At 38.1% G+C, this 17,650-nt stretch overlaps 1 protein-coding gene across 5 annotated transcripts in view; it reads left to right on the forward strand.

The window, feature by feature from the left end:
- Positions 1-17,650, forward strand: part of ATG10 (autophagy related 10) — a 106,629-nt gene that overhangs the window by 52,395 nt on the left and 36,584 nt on the right. For all 5 annotated transcript variants that reach the window (XM_083577149.1, XM_083577145.1, XM_083577146.1 and 2 more), the window contains exon 4: positions 15,261-15,387. In XM_083577149.1, coding sequence (XP_083433275.1) covers positions 15,261-15,387 — 127 coding nt within the window. The remainder of the gene's footprint in view (positions 1-15,260; positions 15,388-17,650) is intronic.

Here is a 17,650-nt window from a genome sequence, read left to right on the forward strand (position 1 = left end):
TTATTGCTCCTGCTTACAATGAACAATTATTTCAGCCAGCCCAAGTGCTTCATATATGTGATAGGAATTCATATAAAGAACAATTAGTTATTTGACTTTCTCCTGTTTGTTAAAATCACCCACAGTAAAATAGTTTCAAAAAGATTATATTCTTATCCAGGGCTGGCAGTATCCCAGGAAATAATAGTTTGGACAGGGCACTGTTAGATAATTGCTTTTGTCAACTGGGAAAACTGTAAAAATGAAATTGGAACTGTAGAAGATACACATTTTATAAAACTAGTGATGCAAATGCAATGTGTTTAGTAAGTATAGAATTAATATTTTTCAAATTTGAACTCATTTATTCAAAAGGTCTGGTCTCACTACTGGAAGTGATATTTTGTTATACAGTGTTGAGCAACCATTTGGACCTGGCTGAAATGGAAAATTTAGACTGCAGATGGCTTTCCAAGGCCACACACAATCCTTCATACAGGTTGATTCTCCATATATTAGACCACACTTGCTCATATAGTTTTTTGACCCAGTTCACTTTTTAAATCAATGGCTACAAACATATTTCTTAAACCTCTCCTTCACAATTTGAAAGTGAAGCTCAATGTGTGATAGTCTGTATTGCTCCTTGTCATGAAACATTTGTAATAATAGAAGACACTGAAGAGGACTGAATGCCTTAAACTGAGACTAATTAATTTTTCCAATAGTGGAAAAAGGCACACATTAACGTATCAGTAAATGCCATGTCAACTCTGTTATCATATTTTTATGTTAGTTGTGTATTCCTTGTCCATAGTTCATATAAAGCAGCTACTCTTGTTTTCACTCTATCAGTTTTACATTTTGCCACCTATCATGGAGATACTACTTTTGGATTATTTTATTCTTCATTAATTGTCTTTCAGACTTTCTGTCAGGAAGCAAAAATGTCCCCAAGACAAAGATTTTAGCTGATTCATTGTGCCCAGGAACACTTCAAATGCTGCATTTAAATTTTGAACATGACCTTGTAGCAAGAGAGAGAAAAAATCTAATGCCACAGAATAGAAAATTTTAGGCATATTTGGTTATCATAAGGTATATTTGTATTTAATGTTTCAGGGTGTTCAATTTTGTGTGGGTGTGGGTGAGATATATATACACTCAACAGATTTATTTTAATTTCAGTATTAAAAATGCATGTCCTGAGGTGTTGTAACAGTTTAACAGTAGAGCTTTTTAACTGTAAGAATAATTATTCACATAGAACACTGTGAATAATATAAATTGCATCAACCATTCCATTGTGAGGGCTTTTTGTGTTGGCTTTGTTGGGAGTATAATGCTGACCTGTAGTATGTAACCAAGAAATTTGTGAAAAATAATGGTTTTAATTACAAACTTTGATTTTAATCTAATTTATTTTTCACCCTAAAGGCTTAGTGATGAATGCAAATTTACTGCTGATAACTTTCTCTTTCTCTTTCCCCAATATAAAGTTCAGTATAGCCATATTATGACCTCCAACTTTCCTTTAGTGAATCATTGTATGAAGGAACAGATTTGGGGTGGGATTTGGATTGGGCATTCAACTTTGCCCAATGGGGTTTTATAGGCACTTGAGCAAAGGACTGTGGCTCCACGGGGTATCTATTCCCACTCAAGGTAGAAGGTTGACAATTGAGATTTCAATGGACACCTGACCTTGCCCAGACAAGGGGGGGTTACTTAGAGGGGAGGTTAAAATGGGGTTCAGATTGACATTTGATCATTCCCAAATGATGCTTGACTTTAGATTCAAATGAGTATTCAATAGGGTCTGAGAGGTGTGGTGGCATTGTGGGCTCAGATCATAATCTGGCCTTCCCTAAATGAAAGAGTTTAGGTACACCGTTGGGCAGCTTGTTTTACCAGAAACAGAGTGATAATTTGGTGAACTTGATGGGTGCCTTGGGTTGTCCAGTGGAGAAACTGATTTTTGGGATTGGGATGCATTTTCGAGATGAGTGTCTGGCACCCCAATTAAAATGAATGACCTTTCTGCAGATCAGACTTTGGGGGTTTAGGTGAAAATGTGGCATCACAAAAGGACTGGCAGAACTTCTGAGGTTCAAAAAGGGTTTTGAAGAACTCTGGCACTGCATAAAAGACAGAGGGGTAAGTTTTAGAATTCATTTGGCTGTTTGGCTTTTTTCCAAATTGTGGGTGACTTGGAGTTAAGGAAGTGCTAGACTTAGAGGAATGAAGTTGTGGTGGATCATCATATGGCACCTTCAGTGGTATAACTTTAGGGCTGAGTGGGAGCTATTTCAAAATAATAGGGTGAGATTTGTATTGAATATAAGTGTAGTTCTTGTTCTGGACAAAAGAAAGGGGAATTTTGGTTATTTGGCTCTGTCCAAAGGATTCAGGTAAGTTTCGGGGTCAAGTGTCTAGATTCTCCCAGATTTGAGAAGTAACTTTTGAGGTTTGGTTGGGACTTTGGGAAATCCAGAGATGTGAACTAACTTATGGAAGCTGCCTACATGAGAGAAATGATTTTTGGGTCCCTTATTAATCTTGTTTCAGCTGAAGTGGGAAGAGGACATTCCCAACCCTAAAAACAGTAAACAAGCAAACAGACTCCCAGAGTACATTAACCAAAACACCTGTCAGTTCAAAATAAAAATATAAGCTGCAGCTTCTAATTCACATTGGCAAATTGCAGTCGCTTTTTAAAAAGCTGAGTTGCAATTAAATTTACACTCAACTAGTACTGGATCACATCACAGCCCAGCCAGGGCAGTGTATATGTGGTAGCAGAGTGCTGTGAATGAGTTTCCAAGTGCTGCTTGTATCTTTGAAATGCTTGCTTCATTATTTTTGTAGTAATGGTACATCATCTTGTTTAATGAAGTCATGCTAGGTTTATGTAGATTCACCCTGTCCTAAGTTCTTACTTGCTGATGCAGGAGGCTTTAGATTTTGAAGTATCATTAGGGTTAATCATCTACTTTTAGATTTAAGTTGTTGAGATAATGCTACTTTCCCATGATCATCCTCAGATTTTATGCCCAAATTGAGATTGGGCCAGTGTTCTTTCTCCAATCTACTCTACCCTCTGGACATTACTGGATAACCAACACTTAAATAATTAATCAATAATTTCTATTTAATATTTTCATATTAAAAACATAAATGTAAGTGGAAGTTTTAGTCTTTGACGTAGCCACCTAGAAGATCTCCCTATCACATTCTAATTTAGCATGAGTGATTTGTAGATGGATTGTGTCCAGTATGGTATGTGCTCCAGAGGGCAGGACCTGAACCAGTGAATTCAAATTACAAGAAAGGAGAGTCTGACTAAAAATTAGGAAGAACTCTCTTGATAGTAAGAGCTGTTGAACAGTGGAATGGGCTGCCTTGGAAAGTAGTAGACTCTCCTTCATTGGAGGTTCTAGAAGAGAGGTTGAGTGTCCATCGGTGTCAGGGATTCTTTAGCTATGATTCCTGCATTGCAGGGGTTTGGACTTGATGACCCTTGGGGTCCCTTCCAACTCTACAATTCTATGATTCTTCAATTCTTGTGTGAAGCAATGGGGAGAAAATTCAGAATGTGGTGGTGGTTTTGCACCTCCACTGGTGCCACTGAAGAGTTGGTTCTGATGGCTCTGATAGCTTGGGGTTAGAAAGGGCTGATTCCAAGCTCCAAACTAGAAAGTTACAGCATTGTCAATAACCTAACCACACATTTGTGGGTGAATTTGTTGTGCATAATGACTGCTGTGTCTTATGCTTTCTCGGCTGACAATACTGATTGCTCTGGCCTAGCTGAAAATAAGGCAAAAACATAGAAAGCAACCAACATGTTCTGCTCATGTTTTAACATGCATTATTTGGCAAAGATCCTTTTAAATGTTACATGTTAAGGGTGACTACGGCAGCCTAGAGTGTATTGACACCCCTTACATTGCAGAGATACGTTCAACAAAAATTAAATCCATATTCAGCTATCAGCTTAATATTTGAGTTATTCTCAAACATTTAGTAGTTTATGGCATCACTTCAGAAAACTCCCTAAAAGTGAGGTTGAAATGTAAGACAATATTGTTGAGTCTAGGAGAGGGGAAGAAGTGCCTTGAGAGTGCCTGTTGGTTCGGTGACTCATGGAAGCCTTTTCCTTGCTAGCATTCAGTTTTTCTCCATGCATAAAAGATGCATTTTGGCTGTTCATAGAATTTGCTTTTTAGTGTGGCTTAATTTGGCAGTTGGATGCCCTCATACAGCACTTCCAATCCCAACAGACTCTGTGTTGTATAAGATAGAAACTGCACTGCTGGTAAGATGATTGCAGGATCAATGTGAGCTGTGACATCAGCATGCCAAGCTTTGCTCTGACAACATAGGGGTATTCCTTTTCCTGGGATCATTTTTGCATTATTTTTTAGGCATTGAATCATGGAGGACAGGCAAACAAACGCCCTGTTGTCAGCCTCTCAGGGTTCATGGCAGGGTGTCTCATGATCTAAACTTTTGCACTGTATTGCAACCTGTTGCGTATAGAAATGTTGCAGTGAAGGCCAAAGGCAACACAAAATATTGTTCAGAGAGATAAAGGCAATTAGAAAAAGAAACAGTTGCTTGTGATCACTGCTCATCATCCTTTTGCCTCTGATAAACAGGTTTTGTAAGACTGTGTTGTTTCAAAACTGGTTTGTTGCTGTTTTTACCAGAGTTGGCAGTAGAAAAAATACAAGTATACACCAAGGGAAAGAAAGTGTCTCTCAGACCACTTTCAGTTCTCTTAGTAGCTATTATGTGCTTCCATATTCCTCTATAAAAGTTATTGTTGATTTATTCTTCTTATTGTTTTGCTTATTTATATCCCACCCTTACAGAAACTCAAGGCAGCTTACAGAGAAAATAGTAACAGCTAAAAAGGGAATCATAGAATCATATAATTGTAGAGTTAGAAGGGACCATGCAGGCCATCTAGTCCAACCCCCTGTAGTGCAGGGGTCTTGTGCCCAATGTGGGGCTCGAGCCCACAATCCTGATATTAATAGTATCATGTTCTACCTAGTGAGCTATCCCAAAAAATTAAAAACAAATAAACATTAATAGAAAATTATTTTTTAATAGAAGGGCTGGTGCTATGATCTGTATGTTTTAATAGATCATATATCTGTATGTTTTATGATCTATTAAAACATACAGATAACGAAATAAAAACATCACAGCAGCAGCCCTTTCCTTACAAAAAGTTCCCAAAAGCCTGTTGGAATAAGAAAGTCTTCACTTGCTCATGGAAGGACAAGGAGCCAGACAGTCTTAACTTTTCTAGCAAGGGAGTACTACTGTCTGGGAACAGATTTATCAGAGTACACAACTGACTTCACACAGTTTCCTCTTGCTCTAATAAAATTGTTCTATGCAGATTACAGTTTCAGATCTTTTTTATACCAGCAGTCCCTCATATTTCTCCCCTCATTTGGCAAAATGAATAATCTTTGACCAAGGACTGCTTCTTCCCTGACCCGTGCCCCGAATTTTGAGAGACTTACTTTTGTCTTATTTACAGTTTTAATCACATTAATCTTCACAGAGCAATGGTTGGATAGAGGACTGACATAATGGTGTAAGAATGACTTGAAGGTAGCTTTTGATAGCATTTTAGAGAACATCTTGCAGACCTGAAGAGAACATTCGGGGGCTCAATGTGTCAATAGCCATCCTTGTAGTTTATCCCTACGATGATTGCAGAGGGACTTAGCTCCAGTTCATGCCAAACAAGAACAAATATTGTGCCCACACATTCCCTTGTCTGCTTCTCTTCTATGCCATAATGGAAAACTCCCATTATTAAACCACAGTGTCCTGTTAAACCACAGTTCCCCATTAATCTGAATTGTGGTTTGATATGTTGGTTTATAGCCAGATATTAAACTACTGTGTCATGGTTAAGATGTAACAGGAAGTGGTTGTTTAATATGTATTGGGAGTTTTTTCATTACACAAAGGAGGAGGGAGTGCATATGTGCAAGGTTCATTCTTGGTCTAGTAAATTGTGGTTTATTGGACCAAGCACCTTTCATCTGAACCAAGTTATTTATTATAAGGCTGCATCACGAAGTCCCAGATTTAGAACTGAATCATCCCTTTAGGAAGCAGATTGTGGTTTCCCATTATTTCACAATCATTGGCATGCTCCCATGAGGCTGCATATAATATGGTGTGACTAAGATTACATGCTGTGAATCAGAAAGTATGTAGTTCAAAGGTCATGTAAGGCATGATTTTTGACATTCATTTGTTGAAACTAGCCGTGGGTATAGTTAACCACAAACCCAGGACAACACTGCAAGCTGGTTAACTGAAACCTGAATCAAAAGCATCTGAACTCTTCTCAGGCACCTCTTAGGAGGAGAAAACATATGAGCCTAAGACTTACTGCAGCTTGTGCACATTGCACTAAACCATGGTATAGCCATACACTTTTTGTGTGAATGCGGGCAAACAGGCTTATCCTGAAGATGTTATTGCAGTAGGACCAGAAACAGTAAGATCATAAGAAGAGTCTACTGGGTCAGGCCAATGGCCCATCTTGCGCAGCATCCTGTTCTCACACTGGCCAACCAGGTTCCAGAAAGCAGGACCCAAGTTTAAGAGCACTTGCCCCTCCTATGGCTTCCAGCAACTGGAATTCAGAAGTGTTACTGCCTCCGACCATGTAGGAAGATCATAGCCATTATGACTAGGAGCCCTTATCTTCCATGAATTTGTCCAATTGTCTTCTAAAGCCATCCAAGTTGGTGGCCATCACCTGTGGAAACAAGTTCCATAATTTAACTATGAGCTGCATGAAGAAGTACTTTTTAAAAATCTGTCCTGAATCTGCCAACATTCAGCTTTATTGGATGTCCATGAGTTCTAGTGTTAGGAGAGAGGAAGGTCACCTCTTACTTGCCTTTTCTGTAAGCTAAAAAATCCCAAACACTGCAGCCTTTCTTCATAGGGGAAACACTCCACCCCCTTGATCATTTCGGTTGTCCTTTTCTGAACCTTTTCCAACTCTACAGTATCCTTTTCGAGGTAAGGCGAACAGAATGGTACGCAGTATTTCAAATGCTGTTGCACCATAGATTTGTAGTACAAATGTAACATTAAGTGAAATTCATTTTCCTACAATGAAGATTCTGTATAGCTCCCTTAAAACACTAAAGCTTTTGTCTTCTGCGTAGCAACCAACTGAGCCTCAAAGAATATGCCAGACTTGCTCTGGAACTTGCTGGAGAGAACATAGTTCCCTCTGTGTCCCCACCCTGACTTTATGCTAGGTAAAGTTGCAAGCTATTCTGAAAGAAATATTTTGTTGAAATTACATTTGCCACAAAAATAACCACAGCCAATTGTTTTTGCAAAACATTTATGTTTAGAACTTATTTAAGGCAAAGCATTCCTTTCACTGGATCATCTATAAGTTGTCAATGAAACATTTTATTTTATTTTTTAATGTGGAGGGGATGGGATTAGTGCTTACCATAATATTATCCAGAATTTGGTTAGGATTTCCCATAAAGCTGTTAAATTGTAGAAGAACGATTATGGTAAATTCATGCAGATGCTCATGTTTGTAATTAGTGTAAAGCTTCCTTGCTTCTTTCCACTTATTGTCATAGGAGTACATAGAAATTTAAGATGCAGTCTTATTTCTTTGGCAAAAGAAAAATAGAAGCTTTAACAGGAAGCTTGAGGATTTTGGAAATGTCAGGCTTTCAACGTTCCATATTTCTTTTTTGTTACAGGAAGGTTTTTTTTCCTTATTATGGAGCTCTGTTTCCACTTCTCAAATAATTTTAAGCGTTATTTGGTGTTGAGAGAGAATTTTCTCTCATATCAATTTGGGGTAAGGCGTTGTCTTTCCTTATAGCATGTTTGCTTTATTTGCTTGAGCCATTTGGATTTGTTTTACCAAACTATTCCTTGCCTGCAGGGTTTTTCATTCTCTTTCTGTGTTTGTGGCATACTGTAATGTGGTATGTGGTCTGGATGTGGATTAATATCTGGTAGAAGATCCTGCCTTAAAGTATGATTTGGGGCTTTGAGTTCCTTCCAGTCTCATGATTTCATGTTTTGGAGCTGAAACTGAACTGTAATCGTCATTGCCTTCCTGGCCTATGTGGTCTAGTGGTTATTCAGTCTGAAGGAAACTCTGTTCACGTGCCAAGAATTGCTGTTCTCCCAATGCCATTCTCCATGTCTTTTGACAGCCTTAAGTGTTGGGGGTAGGTGGTATTGTGAGGTGGTCTGATCCTAGAGAATTATATGTAATTGACCACATATGTTTAACTGCTGGATTCAATAGGGGAGGATTAGACACAACTCAGTAAGTTATGCCAAAAAGCCAAAGTAAGCTTGAATATATTAGACTCGTGGGGACTTCAAGCAACAAGGGTGAATTCAGGATTAATAAAGAACACCTGGGAGGTGGAAACTTATGGTAGAGATAAAATCAAACCAAGCAGACAAGCCCCAGCAGCACCCTTACATTAAACTAATTTCAGCTCTTTATTTGTTTAACTTTGTCCTGATGTAGTCTTCCATGTTCGTTTGATCTGGTACTCCATTTGCCCAAGGTGAAGCGCACCTTTGTAATTGTATAATTTGGGGTGTAAAAAGGGCAATATTTCACACAGAAGTTTAAAATATGCAAAGCCTTGTGGGAAGTCATTGTTGGTAACGCAAAATTACTGATTTGTGCTCTCCAGAGTAGGAAACTTAAAATAAAAGCATACAGCCTGTTTACTGGATGCATCTTCTTCTTGAGACTTTCCTAGACAATTATTTATTGCATGGGGATTGCACCATACTCCACATTAAGGAATTTGGAGTTTAGGGATCCAATACTTAAGTTCCTAAAACATAACAGACTAGTGCTACTTTAGTGTTCCCTATTAGCACTAAATGGTTTGCATTTACTTTTTTTTACATCTTTCAGATCCAATAGCTTTTCAGCTAATCATACTAGAAACTTTGTGCCTCTTCTGGCTTCCTGTTGATGGGATCAAGACTTGACTCTGCAATATGAATTTTGAAGGGAGTTACAGTTGGCAGTAGGAGAGCAAGGGAGTTTGTTGAAGAGGTGTAGGAAGGACTGCAGTCTTGCAAATACATCCATGTCATATCACCCTATTCCACTATCACTTTTTCATACTGTTAAAATGCCTGCAAGCTGGATCTGCAATGCTGGAGAATCTTGCTTCAGAAAGGATCTGGACCAAGCTTTGTGTGACATTTGAGGATGGGGAAGAAGAGTTGCAGCATCTTTTTTGTAACAGTTGCCTTCCTTGTTTGACCACAACTTCTGTCAGCCTACCTCTTCCTCAAGAATAGCCTTTGCTCACTTTGTGTTCTGCCTTGACCTGGACCAGTCAATGCCAAAGTCAAATTAACGACTTCTGCCAGCAGTTGAACTTTGTGTGAAGGGTCTTGTTGGAAGAGCTTTTTGAGAAGACAAAAATCCTTTGTTTGCAAAAAGAGAAATGTATATGTTGTATTAACTTTTCTCTCTCAAATCCCTCCCAAACAATTCTAATATAGCGTTAAAGGGAACAGAACTGATAACATTTTGGAAGCAGGCATAATACTTTTTTTAAAAAAAACAACCCACCCGATGATGGACAAATTTTGCTTGTGAGAATGCATTTGTAAAGCAACTTGTATCATTAATTAGATGGCAACTACTTGTCTTTTTATTATTAAGCATTTATTGCACTAGGTATAGTGCTTTAAAGCATCTGCTCAGTACTCCATTATGATAGCACAAAAATGCATTTACGTGAGTGTAATAAAATAACAGATGCTTCCTGATGACAACTTCCCAATTTGTTTAGGAAACAGTCAGTCCCAGATTCAGTTTTCCTATGCAGTGTGGCAGCCATGCAAGTGAAATTATCATGGAGAAGAAAATAAGTGGGGAAAACCAAGTGATTGTGTGCTGTTTTTCTAGAAAATATTAGTTCCTGTTGAATTAAATTAAGTTAAATCCTGTTTTGAAACAGTTGAATATGATAACTTTCTACTCACCATTCTGCAAGCAAATCTTTTGATAACAGACTTTAGTTCTGCCTTCATAAAACCAGTCAAAAACAGTGCAAGTTACATTAATGCAACCAGCATAATGCAAAATGAATTGAGCAGTAATAGAACTATTTTTTTTTTGTACTGGATTGTTTCAGTTGCATTTATTAGAGAAGTTAATTGTTTGTTATGACACATCCATTTATTTGTACTATTTCAGTTTCAATATTTTAGACTGCCTTTCAGGGGTACCCTTTCAAAGGCAGCACACAATATTAAATACCATTTAAAAACAAACCATAAAATTATCAAAAATTAAGGTGACCTCCAGTTATGCTTACTTAGTTGCCTAGCATCAAGCAGTTGGTCCCTTACCTTTCCCGCCCCGACCTGGCCACAGTGATCCATGCGACGGTCATCTCCAGGCTTGACTACTGTAATTCACTCTACGCAGGGCTGCCCTTGAAGCTGTCCCAGAAACTCCAGCAGGTGCAGAATGCTGCAGCGAGGCTCCTCATGGGGTCTCTGCCATGGGAGCATATTCACCCAGTGCTTTTCAAACTGCACCGGCTCCCGGTAGAGTACAGGGTCAGATTTAAGGTGCTGCTTTTGACCTTTAAAGCCCTTCACGGCCTAGGACCCTCGTACCTACGAGACCGCCTCTCCTGGTATGCCCCACGGAGAGCCTCAAGGTCCATAAATAGCAACACCCTAGTGGTCCCGGGCCCTAAGGAAGTTAGATTGGCTTCAACCAGAGCCAGGGCCTTTTCAACTCTGGCTCCGGCCTGGTGGAACTCTCTGCCTCATGAGACCAGGGCCCTGCAGGATCTGATTTCTTTCCGCAGGGCCTGTAAAACGGAGTTGTTCCGCCTGGCCTTTGGCTTGGAGCCAATTTGATTCCCTCTCTCCCTCTCTTTCTTTTTTCCTTTCCTTCTCCTCCTACAATGAGGCTATATTTTAATATTTTAATGTTTAAATATTTTAATGTTGTATTTTAATTTTGTTTTTAAGTTGTAATCATTCAACTTGTTTTTATTATTGCTTGTAAGCCGCTCTGAGCCCGGCCTTGGCTGGGGAGGGCGGGGTATAAATAAAAATTATTATTATTATTATTATTATTATTATTATTATTATTATTATTATTAACACACTTCACTTGCACAACAGAGTTTTCCTTTCCTTTCCTTTCATTCCCAGTAACTCATCACAAGTCTCCAGAAACTGCTCCAGAAGATGGGGAAGGAGAAGTTCCATTGTGCAAGTGGAAGTTGATTCACATGGTGGTGGATGTCACCCATATTCTAAAACACACTAGTGCATCTAAAAGAATGATGGGAGCAGCACTAAAACTATAACACCATAATAAACCAATGCACATATATAATAAAATGACTTTTTTTTAAATCCGCAGCAGTAAATCCTAAGACTAAATATCAGTTAAAATCATTTCAGAATAAACTGCATGCTGAGGATAAAATTGCTTGTCTGCTTGTGGTGCATGTCTGTCTATGGCCCTATTTGGGCATTCTGCTTGTGTGTAAAATCAGTACCTAAAAAAGTGAGAACAGGAATAAATCTCCTAAGATCTGCCCTTCCTGTAGCCCCCCTCAAATCATGAAGGGCAAAAGTCTGAAGTGGAGAGCTTCTTCTGCTGAGGAGCCCTTCCCATGCTGTTTGGAATGCTCAACTTACTGAATCCAACTTTGTCATCTCAGTGGACTTAAGTTAGTCAAGCCTATTGATTTCATTGGATCTGCCCTAAGGCTGACTTAGCTGAATTAAACACCATGAGTTGAATTCAACGATGCACTATTAACAATAAAAACAGATTGCATTGTCTTTCAAAATTAAAATATTCTGCTGAGTCAGCATTGGTGAAGAGGACAGAGGGGGTTCCTCATAGGAATGTTTTGTAATTGTGGACTATCACTCCTGCTCCAAGTAGTCTGCACAGCAGGAGAGACTAAGAAGCAGAAACTAGTCGGTATATATACCTGAAGGCATGGTGCGGGAGGGACTTGGTTTACCATAGCCAGTTGGTCACTTTTATGTGCACCTGGCACAGCTGTGATGTGGCAGCATGGAAGGAAAAGGAAGGGCTATTTTAATTACCAAATAGGGCCTCTTTATACTTTGCTTTTAGGACATGAGGCAGAATCATGTCCAAAGAAATGTATCCTATGATGTATTATGCATTTCTTAGTGATTATTAAAAAAAAATTCCTTGTTTCTACTTAATGTGATTGCTAATCATTATAGCTAAAGCTAGGATAGTTTGTTTTAAAAGCACAATTTATTTTCCTTTGCACATAAGGCTAAACAGAATAATCTCAGATTTTGTGGTCTTTTCATTCACAGGGAGCGTCAAATACTGTAAAGGGTGTATTAAGGTGACTTAAAATGAACTTCAGTTAGAACATGGCTCAGCTTCAGAAAATGATGCTATCAACATTTACAGAGACCAAAGTTGACTTCCCCTTGGTAAATTCTTTTCATCCACCCTATTGGAAGTACAGAGAAAAATATTACACATGAGTACTCAAGCCTTTATGTCATGCATCCTGTTACTACTGTTTACCAAATAAAAAGGGATTAGAGCTGGCCTTAAGAAGGATTCAGAAGTCCTTGTATGTTTATAGATCACAGATATAGCAAGTAATCATATTTCTAGAAACAAGGCAGGCAAAAATGAGAGCTCTGAATATCTAGTAAAAACCATGTATGTTTTCTCTATAAAAAGGCATGTTGTGTTATAGTTGTCTATTGAACAGGTTTTCATCTTTTTAAAAATTGCTTCAGCATCTTTCTAGAAAATACTGCTGTTCTGTTTTTCCAATAATTATCTTGACTATTTTAAATCATATACTGGTTTTATTTTCTGAATAAGGTCAGGCTGTTGGCTACTACTAAGTTGGAACATAATGTTAAGTGTTTAGTCAAGTTTAACACAAGTCTACCATCTTTAACATGATTTGTTCTGGCATTTTCCTAATGTAGGAGGAAGAATTAAAGTTCATTAACAACCTGAGAGGCATATGATACCGCCAACTGTGTTCTTAGGGAAGCTGTTTTTTCAGCCATTCAGCCATTCAGTACTTCACCCAGAAAAATCAGTATAGTGAATTTTGAACTCACAGCTGGTTGTCACCAAGTGCACCTACAAATTCTATGGCTGTATAAGGCATGAGTTTGGAAGCATGCCATTACTCAGCTTGTGCGCACATATGCACGTTTTTCTGGCAGGCGTGCTGCCTTTATACTGTGAATGCATCAGTTGTGTTATCTTGACAAATATGTTCCAGTATTTCCTTTTAGTTCACTCCATGAAGCATGTTTTTTAAAAAGAAAAAAGAGAAGTTAATGGCCTCATTTCAAAGCCTTTGAACACCAGTACTTGCCAGTAAATTAATTTGTTAATTGTGATCTTTTGGGAGGGTTTAATAAATACCTCTGCATTAGGCTCCACCTCCCTTGTAGCTTAGATATTTTCACCATATCATTATTTACTCCTACTTCAGTAATGGTCTCCTTTTAGTCAGTTTAAGAGCTCTGTTTTCAATAACATGGTTGCAAAGGTTTATAAACTACCAAAAAATAAATAAAAAATCAGTTGTGCAATATAGTAGCAAGAACAGAATTGGAGGGATTGTGTGGATTTTTCTTCTCTTCAAAAATTGCACCAAGCTGTTTATTTTATATATGAACGATGATAGCAGTGCTCAAACGTTTTCTGTGAAATATGCTAATATTTGGAATTTTTAGTATCTTTTCGGCTTTAAGTGAAAATATCATACCTTGAGCACAATATTGTGTTATTTATAAATAAAGCATTTTAAAAAAAAGTTATTACCCCAACACACCAATACTCCCCCCAGATTGTGAATTAAACAACCCACGTTTATTTATTTTTGGGATGGGGGATGTTAAATTTCATTTTCTTTCAGTTGTGTTGCTTTTCTTTATTTTTGTATGACATTGAAGTATATGTTCTTTAATAATAATTTTTTTAAAATAAAAAAAGCATCAAGCCTACTGTCTCTTTCAATCTTGACATTGGCATTTGTTCCACATAAATTGAATTATATAGGAAATTATCTGAGGTTAGTTTACTTTTCAAATTGACTGGAAGATCGTCAGCAGTAACGGTAACATTTCACAGAACTAAATTGGTATGTTGACAAAATGGGTGGAATGTATCCATGCAGAATATAGACAGTGGTAAAGCTGTTTGATAATAACTTGTCCATCTACCCAGCTTAATTCACCATGCCACCGCAAAGTTGCTTAAACCAGGTTTAGCAGCAAAACATGGTGCAGGCTGGAAGTGTCATAAAAATCGTACAATTGCTTCAACATGTGTTGATTTCTGTGTGGGTTTGCCTGTGTGAATTGACCCAGGCTAGGTTTATATAACAGTTCCCTCAGCTGGTCCATTTGCACTGCACTGACCTTACCACCACCTCTTCCTCTCCATCCCAGTATGCAGCAGCAGCATGGGCAACTGGGGAGGTTAGTGCTGGCACCCTCCCTGCCATCTGCAAGTGCCTACAGTAAAGTATATCGATTATCCTTTCTTGGGTTGGAAAGAACATTATAGGTGAAACAGACATAAGAGGGAATTGGTGTAGCATCATGGCTAAGAGACTGAACTTTGAATCAGGAAGTCCCATGTTTAAATCTCGGCTCTGGTATGAGCTCACTAGTCAGCCTTAGGCAAGCCGTTCAGTCCTGTCTGCATTTTGGGAGATAATAATAATGAATTTCTCCTACAAGTTTGTTGTAAGGGGTACAATTAGATAATGCACATGAAGCACTTTGGATGCCTGAATGTGTTTAACAAATGCAAATTATTAATTTGGAAGTGACCTGCTCAATTCATACATGCCCTTTCCATAGTTGAGTTCTGAAGGGCGGAGTAAGTTTTACAAGTTTTCCCTAGGAACTTGCCTATGATACCATTAAGAAACCTTTCTCTCATTAAAAAATATCCTATTTTAATTAATAAGTCAACAAGTAGAGAGATAAAGATACATGTGAAAGTTTTAAAAATAAAACAAAAAAGGAAGGCAGCCTGAAGAATGTGAAGTGATTGCTAAAATTATAATCTTATGATAAGGCAGGTGACAGCATGGTGATAGCATTTATGATTATTTAAGGTATTTATTCATTTGTATTTCATTCCCATTCTCTCTGGTTATGTCCACTGTTAATGTTTGTTTCAGGAATGTCTAGATGACTCTCAAGTGGCTGGAAACTCTGCAGCATCTGAGGTGATTCGCTATGAATATCATGTTTTGTACTCCTGCAGCTATCAAGCTCCTGTACTTTATTTCAGGGCATGTTTTTTAGGTAAGATGTCCTCTTCATGAAACAATTATTAAAAAGAAAAATGTGCACATGGAGTATTTATGAGACATAGAAATTGTATTGGATTAGCAGGAAAATAAAAGGATTAAAAAATGTTAGCATATGGTGGTTGCTGTTGTATATATTTCAGATTCTGTAAATATCAGTATCCTGGGGCAGATGATATCATCTCAGCCTGAATAAGTTTGATCTTAAGAGTCCTGGCAGCAAGCCTATGGTTAACTAAACCTGCTGGCAATTTCTTTACAAAAAAGAAAAGAAAAATCTACTGTGTCAGACTCAGAAATGGGGCCAACTTCTGAAAAGATGCCCTTGAATATGTACTTATCCAGAATTTTCATTTTAAATTAATAATGTATTCTGGCTGAGAATGATTAAATAGAGAACACCCCTTACTTTATCATGTTTCAACAATTACAATAATAATTTTAAAGCTCTTTGTGCCAAAAGTTAGCTTTATGTATTTTCATTGGCATACATTGCTTTTGGTATTTTCTTTTCAATCTTTGCTGCAACCAATGTTCCACTGCTGTTTCCCTTACTTTGTCAGGAAGGTGGAACACTGCCTCCTCCAAGGCCACTGTTACTAATGCTTACTTAATTAGCAGGCATAGAGTGATCATATTTGTAGCAGTGTCTATATGCTACTCTGCTCTGCCCAAGGAGTCTGTACCTGAGGCCAGGGAGTTGGAATCCTGAGGTCATTTTCTAAACTTAGTCTCCTGCATAGCAGTATCAGTAGCTTTTGTGTTTGGAATGATCTGTTAGCTTTATCTAGATGAACACATCTGAATGTTGCTAGTGATATCTTTTTCTTTTTAATTAAAAAGTAGCTTAAGCTGCTTTGAATGTGTTTGGTAGATTTAATCACTCGCTGCCTTATATTGTTTAATGGCTTTTAATTTTGCCATGTTAGCATTTTAACCAGCTCTTTGGATGTAAAATGGAAGAACAAATTCTCTGACTCCTCTGGTAAAAGGGATTTTAATCTGAGGTTCATTTTCACGCAAATGACAATTCAGGGTATATTTTCAAGTTAGGATGTAGGGAATTGGGGACATATATCAGGCTCCATTCCTAGTAATAGTTCCCTAATTCACACATACCACACTGCAATTATATACGTGCTTGTGGTTATTGCAAACATTTAACGAAGTAGCAATACACTGTTGTTTAACTTGTCTGCAAATGGCAGGATAAAGAAAATCTTGCTGCCCAAGTCACTTAGTGTTTTCAAAATATACAGTAGGCACATTAATTTATTTGTAGTGTGATAAAATGTCATCATATTTGTATTAGATGGAACAATAGCATATACCTCTTAGAAGCAAGTGGGGAGTTTGGGAATGGTGATGCTGCAGGTAAAGGAAGTAGGGCAGTTCTCCCCCCACCCTTTTTTTTTTACAGTACTGTATTTTCACATAATTAGTATTCACTATAAGCAGTTAATCACCAGAGAAGAGCTCCCAGAGACAAAACAAGTTGTTTAGCTTGTCAGCATCAGGGAATCGGAGGTGTTGAAACATGACTCCTTATAGCTGGAAGTGGATATTACAGAAGCTGATGGATGATCTAATGCACAATCTTTGTATTGTGTGCCAACAGCTCCCCTTGCAGTACAGAGTTTTAATTGTTCCTGCAAGTATAATTATACATTTTAGCACTCTTCTTGGGAGTTTTTCACAATAGAAAATAATGACTTTTGGAGGATTTCTACAATAAACTAGGGCCTCCTTATATCTTTTTAGCAGCCCCCTTCTGACCTAAATAGTGTAGCATATCTCTTAACAGATCTTTCCAGCCGATCTTAGGTGTCCTTTAGCAGCAGTGGTGTTGGAGCTGCTTTACCATGGGCAAAAATTCCGCCTTGAGCACCATTAGGTGGGACACAAATACACACACATGCCACACACACACATACGTCACATCACATATCAGCAGAGTGAGTTGTGCAGATTGTTTCCTTGAAGACACTGCCTGACTGGGATCAGAGTCAACCATTATTTGTTACAATTTTGCAAGGCACTTTAGGGATAGATTTGGACAGAACTGGACACCACGATTAGAGCAAGTCCTATAGAGGCACCCAAAACACTGACTGTTCTATCTGTAAATCGGTTTTGATTATTGCACTACTTAAAAGGACCTCCCTGGATCCAAAAATATTCAAAAATATCACTGAGTGGCAAATATCCCATTTGGGGGCAATTTAGTTAAGAGGGAGATGGTTGTCCAGCTTCAGGCA

The sequence above is a fragment of the Podarcis filfolensis genome, assembly GCF_964270895.1.
Source record: "Podarcis filfolensis genome assembly, chromosome: 11".
Lineage (NCBI taxonomy): Eukaryota > Metazoa > Chordata > Lepidosauria > Squamata > Lacertidae > Podarcis > Podarcis filfolensis.